Here is a 9142-nt window from a genome sequence, read left to right on the forward strand (position 1 = left end):
ACGGAGGTGTTCTTCGCTAGATAAAACTGGCTTCGTATCAACATGGACTCTTTGACCTTGAGCATGTTTGGTTGGTAACTAGTTTTGTTTGGAATCTGTCTTTTCTTTGCATATGTCTTTTTGTCCTTTTTGCTTGATTTTAATAGATATATATATATATATATATATATATATATATATATATATATATATATATATATGTGTGTGTGTGTGTGTGTGTGTGTGTGTGCGTGTGTGTATGTATATATATATATATATATATATATATATATATATATATATATATATGTGTGTGTGTGTGTGTGTGTGTGTGTACATATATATGTGTGTATATATATATAAATATATATACACACATACGGTATATATATATATATATATATATATATATATATATATATATTATATATATATATATATATATACATCTATATATATATATATATATATATATATATATATATATATATATATATCGAGCCATTTTTATTATCAAGTATATATGTACTTGGCTAAATGAAATCTAAAAAGTGATTTTTTGAGATTTCTAAAAATGATAGAATAGGTATCTTAATACTCTTCATTTTCAGGTCTTTCTTCAAGATGACTACTTTTTTTATGGAAACAAAAACTGTTTCTCCATTTTATCTAAACTGAAAAAAGAAATTTTGCTTTGCATGATATGTATCATATCAAGTCTAAACCAATTTCAAATTTAACTCTCTCTCTCTCTCTCTCTCTCTCTCTCTCTCTCTCTCTCTCTCTCTCTCTCTCTCTCTCTCTCTCTCTCTCTCTCTCTTTTATTGATAAAAAAAAACTGCTTAGATAGGATTTGAATGTCGCCACATAATGTCTTACCAGAAGCACTGGCTTATTAGCGCGCTAAAAGTTCTTTGTTGATATAAGCTACATAATCTGTCACACTAACAACTTTGAACAACTTTAAAATCAAGTAATACTTTTCGTGTTTATCGAGGGTTTTAAATTTGAAAGTATTCTAGGGCAGCTTGAAATCTACAAGATATAGGGTAGAAAGTCTGTTGACAGTACTTATCAATTTACATACAACAATACTCCTGAGAAGACCCTTTCCGCCAGGAGTACAACATTAGGTAACCGCAAATAAACTTAAAATAGACAAAATATTAAAGTAATGATAAAATCTTAGAATGCACAAAGACTTGGAGTTTTATATCATTCATATTGGATTAAAACAAAAACCTTCAAATTCAAATGAAAATACGTCCTATTGAATATAATGGAAATATGGTTTCCTTTCCTTTCACTACAAGTTTGATTTAACTTTTTTAAATGACCTTCGACGATTATTGAAAACTTAAGTCAATAATTCTGAAAGGTTTTATGGTTGTATTTTGACCTGAGAATTTATGTATTTAAGTATATGAATAAAGTGCATACATATATATATATATATATATATATATATATATATGTGTGTGTGTGTGTGGGTGTGGGTGTGTATATATGTATATATATATATATATATATATATATATATATATATATATATTATATATGTGTGTGTGTGTATATATATATATGTATATATATATATATATATATATATATATATATATATATATATATGTATGTATAAATATATATATACTGTATATATATATATATACATATATATATATATATATATATATATATATATATATATATATATATATATATATATATATATATATATATATGCTTTTGGACACAAAATATATGAGGATTCTTATAGGAAACACATTGACGTCACTAAGGCAATCACCTTCAATAAATATATATACATATATATGTATATATATATACTATACTGTATATATAAACACACACACACACACATATATATATATATATATATATATATATATATATATATACTTTTGGGCCAAAAAATTAAGATGTATTCTTTTAAGAAACACATTGACGCCACTATGACAATCACCTTCAATGAATATATATATATATATACACATACACATACACACACACACACACACATATATATATATATATATATATATATATATATATATATATATATATATATATATATATATTGTTTTCTAGTCTTGGGTAGTGCCATAGCCTCTGTACCATGGTCTTCCACTGTCTTGGAGTTAGAGTTCTCTTGCTTGAGGGTACACTCGGGCAAACTATTCTATCTACTTTTTCTTCCTCTTGTTTTGTTAAAGTATTTATAGTTCATACAGGAAATGTTTATTTTAATGTTATTACTGTTCTTAAAATATATTATTTTTCCTTGTTTCCTTTCCTGACTGGGCTATTATCCCTGTTGGGGCCCCCTGGGCTTATACCATCCTGCTTTTCCAACTAGGGTTATAACTTAGCAATTAATAGTGATATATATATATATATATATATATATATATATATATATATATATATATATATATATATATATATATATATATATTTGGTACTTGGGCATGTTACTCCACGTTTACAATGAAAAGACAATGTCTTAGTGGCGTCCAAAAAATCGAAGATAGTTTCTCTTCGGACAGAATGTCCTGCAGATAGTTTTCAGGATAACAGCAGAAATACATTTACTTTTCTCCATTCAATGTTTGGTGTAGACACGGATCATTTAGCGACCCTTCTTCAGGACTACATTTAGTTTTGGAATTACACTTTAATATAGAATTTCATATAATGTATATGTTATGGTCATTTTGCAAAATTGTTCCTTTTACAAAATGTACGGTCATTATGCAAAAAGACTAAATTCGTGGTCACATTACAAAATGACTTAAATATCTCGACATTAAATCATCAGTATCATCGTTGGTCAGTTTACAAAAATGTCCAAAAAAGCAGGTAGTCAGATAAATAAAAAACGAGAAAATGATAGAAGGTAGTGAACATAAAATAAGATATGTTTATTCCTTCTTAGAAACTACACATTTTAAACACATCAAAACTTAAAAAGTTTTAGCAAATAGCTAATTGAAAGAAAGGCAAATATATTATAAGCGTAAGTGAACGTAAAATTCATTAAATAAAATAAGTTACAAAATACAGCAAGCTTTAAAAATTATGTTTGTTCATGCTAAATTGATTAATCAAATAGTCAATCAGATTTTAGAGTCCTTAAAGCATGTTTTTATGGTATATTGAGTTTTCTGTGTTTTAGTTCCGGGATTTTACAGAAAGTTTTGTTTTTATTCATCTTTGCTACAGAGGTTTTTTGAAAGTATGACTCATCCATCCAATTGAGGATTTATCTATCCATTCGCTAAACACTGACATTATAATTTTTTCTCAATATTTATTACAGTTATAAAGCATTAGATATTCAATTTTCTGATAACAACTTATTATTATTATTATTATTATTATTATTATTATTATTATTATTATTATTATTATTAGACGAGTGGAAACGCAGTTTAATGAGGAACTGTAGTGCAAGCACAAATCGAAACATCATCTTCCTTCAATCACCTTTATTACAACGTTTCGGACAATTTGTCCATCATCAGGTTCTGTAAAGTTAAAAACATACATTGATACAAACAATAAAAACATTTTAAAAGACATGAGCAAAAATAATTTAAAATTATAAATAAATTATAAATAGTATTTAAAACACTTTTCTGCTGAAAGCAGAGTTATCTAAGTTTAGTTTTGGTTGAAGTTTTTCTATATAAAATGTTTCCAATAATCTTAGCTCGGTCTCAAATCGAGCTTTACATAAAATACTAAAATCAAGATGATTAAAATTGGTGTTACACACTGCATGGCAATGATCCCTTATAGGCGATTGAGAAGGCTTATTTTTGCTCATGTCTTTTAAGATGTTTTTATTGTTTGTATCAATGTATGTTTTTAACTTTACAGAACCTGATGATGGACAAATTGTCCGAAACGTTGTAATAAAGGTGATTGAAGGAAGATGATGTTTCGATTTGTGCTTGCACTACAGTTCCTCATTAAACTGCGTTTCCCCTCGTCTGAGAATTACAGAACTACCATTCTTATTATTATTATTACTATTATTATTATTAGGCTACAAACTTAGAAAGAAAAGCAAGATGCTTTAAGATCAAGGACTCCAACAGCCCAGTAAAGAAAGGAAACAAGGAAATAAATAGACTTATGGAGGAGTAATGAACAATCAAAATAGAATATTTTAAAAACAGTGACAACATTTAATTAGATCTTTCATATGTAAACTATAAAAACTTAACAAACAAAAAAAAAGGGGAAAAGAAATTAGAGAGAATGGTGTGCCCGAGTGTACCCTCAAGCAAGAGAACTCTAACCCAAGACAGTAGAAGACCATGGTACAGAGGCTATGGCACTACCCAAGACTAGAGAACAACAGTTTGATTTTGGAGTGCCCATCTTCTAGACTCTAGTCTAGAGGATCTCTAGAAGAGCTACTTACCATAGCTAAAGAGTCTATTCTTATCCTAACCAAGAGGAAAGTAGCCACTGACCAATTAATTACATTGCACCCCTTGAGCGAAGAAGAATTGTTTGGTAATATCAATGACAGGTGTATGAAGAAAGAGGAGAATGTGTAAAGAGTAGGCCAAACTATTCGGTGTAAGTGTAGGCAAAGGAAAAACTAGCCGTAACCAGAGAGAAGGATTCAATACAGTACTATCTGGCCACTCAAAGGATCTAATCATTCTAGTGATAGTTCTCAGTGGGTGGCTGGTGCCCTATCCAACCTACTAACTATTAGCCAGGATTCGGCTGATCAATTCTATGATTCGGGTATTGGAGGTTACGTTTATCATTTACTTGTATCTCTTTCTATTAGATACTTGCTAAAACTTTTCAAGCTTTCATGTATTTGATATGTGTATCATCTAGGAATGCATAAACTTATTTTACGTTCGCTACCCTCTATCTTTTCTGCACTTGTTTTATCTGGCCACTTGCTGTTTGGACATTTTGTAAACTGTCTAACGATGATACTGACGATTTTGTTATGTAACCACGAATTTGGCCTTTTGTATAATGGCCGGACATTTTTTAAGAGAACCAATTTTGTAAAATGACCATAGCATATACATTATATGAAATTTTATATACTGTATACACATAAATGAATGAATAAATAAATAATAATATATATATATATATATATATATATATATATATATATATATATATATATATATATTTCTTTTTTCTCTTCCTCTTTTTTAAGTTTTTATAGACTACATATTAAAGACCTATTTGAATGATGTACTTGTTCTTAAAATAGTTTATTCTAATTGTTAATCACTTCTTTTGTAGTTTATTTATTTTCTTGTTGCCTTTCTTCACTTGTCTATTGTTCCCTATTGGAGCCCCTGGACTTATAGCTTCCTGCTTTTCCATCTATGGTTGTAGCTTAGCTAATAATAATAATAATAGTTATAGATATGGATTTAATTATTACCATGATCATTATCGTCATCGTGCTGGCATACAAGATACAGCAACTGATTACTAAGTACAAACAGTAGGAACATTGGTTTAAGTCGTATATAAAAGAAAGGCAATAAAAGGTCCAAACCAAAAATTTTCTTGCAGATTGCTTAAATGGAATTTCCTATTGTAGAAGAAATCTTAATCATAACATAAATATTCCTGAATGTTCCTGACTTCTGTACATAAAAAAAAAAAAAAAAACATTTTTTCTATTATGTAGCAAAGTTTTTAAAACTATAGCAAGCTTTCTGACAATATTGTAAGATATATCTTCAAGAATCAAAATAATAGCAGTAAATTTCGAGTCATTAATCGGATATAGGGAGTGAGATCAAATAATCAGGTGTCTCCGCTTCATTAAAGTCAAGCTTCATGTAAGCCTAATCAATACAAAACTCGAATCTCTCTGGGCTCACAAGCAAAACTTGCCGATTCTTTACTGAGCAACACAACAGTTCAATATTGCATCGATAAAAGATGCATCTTGTAGGTCCATCACATCGCCTTTTCATCGTCACGTTAAGAAAACCACATTAACAATTTTCTATGACAGAATAAGAAAAAAAAAAAACTATGAAAAATACAGAGCATTTCTTCCAACGCCGATATTCAAATGAGCAAGTCAAATGCAGCACCACAAGAGGTTTGATTCAGTCTGGAGATTATAAATTCTATCATAAAAATGAGCTCTTAACCTTATAAAGAGGGTACAATGGAAACAAATTTTAAGGATTAGAAATCATTGAGTAACATTTTATTATAGCAAAAATAAATTTACAAATATCTAATGCAAATTAAACAACATTAGACTTATTGAATTGAACATTGGATATTATACAAAAGTATTTTCTTTGATTAGAATATTGTATGAATTTCAACATTAGGTCATATTAAAGCATTGTAAATTTACTAATGGGTTCGTATATATATATATATATATATATATATATATATATATATATATATATATATATATGTATATATATATATATATATATATATATATATATATTTATATATATACACATATATATGTGTGTATATATATATATACCTATAGATAAATAGATAGAAAGATAGATATAAATGCATGTGTATATACATGTATTTATTTCATTAGGCTACAGAAGATAATATAAAGCTTATAAAAGTAAAAGCACTTAATTATATAGATTATGTTAATCAATCTTGGCATAACGTCTTAATCATTGTAAAATAAATGTACTAATAAAATAGGAAATATTATGTCATTTAGTATATATATATATATATATATATATATATATATATATACATATATATATATATATATATATATATATATATATATATATATATATATATATATATATACTTGCATTAACCTTATACAGTTCTTAGTAGATATGTTTGTACATATTTACAGAAAAAAACATAAAACTTAGTTATTGAGTTTACATGATCCTTGATTAAACTTTCCTTATGTAATAGAAAGAGGTAAAAGAATGTAATCAAATTGAGCCATCAAGTTGAACATGGATTCTCGTCTCATCGACCGTAGGGAAATCCACCTGAGTTTTGGGGAGGTTTGCACACATGTTCTTCCAGACATCTGTCAAAGCAGCATTTGTCAACTCCGAAACATTTGCTGTCATTAGAACATGTTTGCGGGGGCCCGCTTCTCACAGGTGGGCACTGTGGTCTTACAGGAGGGCATTGCCCAGGTTTTACGATTGGAAGTGTTTCAGGTTCATGATTCTGTTCGCAACAGTAGACTTGTTTTTCGGGTGTTCGACACCATCTTCGACAGGTCTGAGAGGAACCAACTGGGGGTAGGCCTACAATCCCACCATTCCCGGGTAATATCCCTCCACCAATGATTGCGGGACCTGGGTTTATGGCTCCTGGGTGTCCTCCTAAACCTGGGTTTATGGCTCCTGGGTGTCCTCCTAAACCTGGGTTTATTCCACCATGAATTCCTCCAAGCCCTCCAAGACCTGGGTTTAGCCCTCCTGCAATCCCTCCATGACCTGGATTTATTGCTCCTGGAAATCCCCCAGGACCAATTCCAGAAAGGCCACCACCAATTGCTCCTCCATGAATTGGATTGATATGTCCACCTAAAACAGGTCTGACTGGTCTACGACCACCGCCATAAGATCTCTTGAGCCGGAGATTGAGAGCTTTGCTCAGACTTCCATCTGCGAATGTAGAAATTGACAGCAGGCAAATGATTAGCCCTTGTAGTTCCTGGAAAGAAACAAAACAGTCGTGAACGTAAAATCAAGCAAATTTCCGTTTTATATATAAATGTCAGTTTGGTATTGCAACTACACTCAACATTTCCTGCATTTCAGAAAAAAAATATTCGTTAGTCAATGTAATTTGCAATATTTTGTGATTTCCATCTATAACTATTACCTAATTGCAACTGAAAAGTACACATTATTTTTTTTTCTTGATTTTTTTTTTTTTTAGATACTACCCAATTAGGTATCATAAAAACTAAGGAACTTGAAAAGTTCTAATTTCCGGGTATAAGTTTGGAAATTAAAGAGTGTAAAACTTATGAATTAGAATAAGTGAATTTTTTTTTTTTCTTATTTGTTGAAAATCTTAGAAATTCAAGACATTGAAAGTACGAGTGAAACATCTCTAATTAATTAGTTAACTAGAATGCTGTTGCAAATCTTAAAAGGATTTTTTTCAAAATTATAGATTAGGAAGTCTGAAGTACAGCACTCTTTCTAAGGTCTGATGATAAATTATAGATATGGAATTTAAAAATTAGAATTTATAAGAATATATAGGAAAATAATGAGAAACAAAATGGCCTATTATAAAGCAATGTCTGAAAATGAAAATTAAGAGAAATTTAAATCAAGATCATAGGTTTTTCTTTTAAACAGCCTCTACTTGAGCTTAGCAAAACTGATAACTGCCAGTCGTCACAGATGAAATAAAACTGACCTATCACTAAGGTTTGTTTTACAAAAGTAATGAATTATATGAGTGATGGGGATAGCCTACAATTTTCACAGACTATTAGAATAATACTGAAGAGAAATTATATATAGATTAAACAATCTTAATTTTTTGGAAGTTTTCACATGAAAATCACTAGCACTTCAAAATTTCGCCTAATTTTTCTATAGATAAGTAAAATTTCATAAAGAATATAAGCCATGTTTTGACATTACTGAATTTACAAACTGCCAACTTTGAGTGTAATTGTGATAATTTCCGGATATGTACGTTTGAATATGATGAAATTACATTGAGAGTTATATTGTCTGTGAAATTCTTCTACATTGAAAAGCTCTGCAATACTTTTGAATGGCAGAGTAGAGTTCTAATAGCAGCTCTGTAACCAACTAGGCCTAGTACTCTGAACACCAAAATTTGTGAGCACTTCGACTAACCTTCATAGTGGCTTCTCAGTTGGCGTATGCGGGGACTGTGTGTGAACTGATGGCTTTCTTCTCTGTCTCTCCTTTATGTACTTCGAGAGGGACCTCCATACGTCATTTCTTTTCCATCCTCTTGCTCCTCCCATGCAGATAACGGAGGTGTTGTTTCGCTACATAAAACTGGCTTCGTATCAACATGGACTCTTTGACCTTCAGCATGTTTGGTGTGAAACTAATTTTGCTTGGGCTCTGTCATTTCTTCGCATATGTCTTTTCGTCCT

The 9142-nt window shown here is 29.7% G+C and overlaps 1 protein-coding gene across 1 annotated transcript; it reads right to left on the reverse strand.

Moving 5' to 3' along the window:
• Positions 1 to 6812: 6812 nt before the first annotated feature.
• On the reverse strand, positions 6813 to 9014 carry LOC137639142 (elastin-like). Its single transcript, XM_068371450.1, has 2 exons — positions 8874 to 9014; positions 6813 to 7701 (listed from the first exon to the last, which is right to left on the reverse strand). The coding sequence occupies exons 1-2, from the start codon at positions 8877 to 8879 to the stop codon at positions 7000 to 7002; spliced, it is 708 nt and encodes a 235-aa protein (XP_068227551.1). The 5' UTR covers positions 8880 to 9014; the 3' UTR covers positions 6813 to 6999.
• Between the last annotated feature and the right edge of the window lie 128 nt (positions 9015 to 9142).

The sequence above is a fragment of the Palaemon carinicauda genome, chromosome 4 (assembly GCF_036898095.1).
Source record: "Palaemon carinicauda isolate YSFRI2023 chromosome 4, ASM3689809v2, whole genome shotgun sequence".
Classification (NCBI taxonomy): domain Eukaryota; kingdom Metazoa; phylum Arthropoda; class Malacostraca; order Decapoda; family Palaemonidae; genus Palaemon; species Palaemon carinicauda.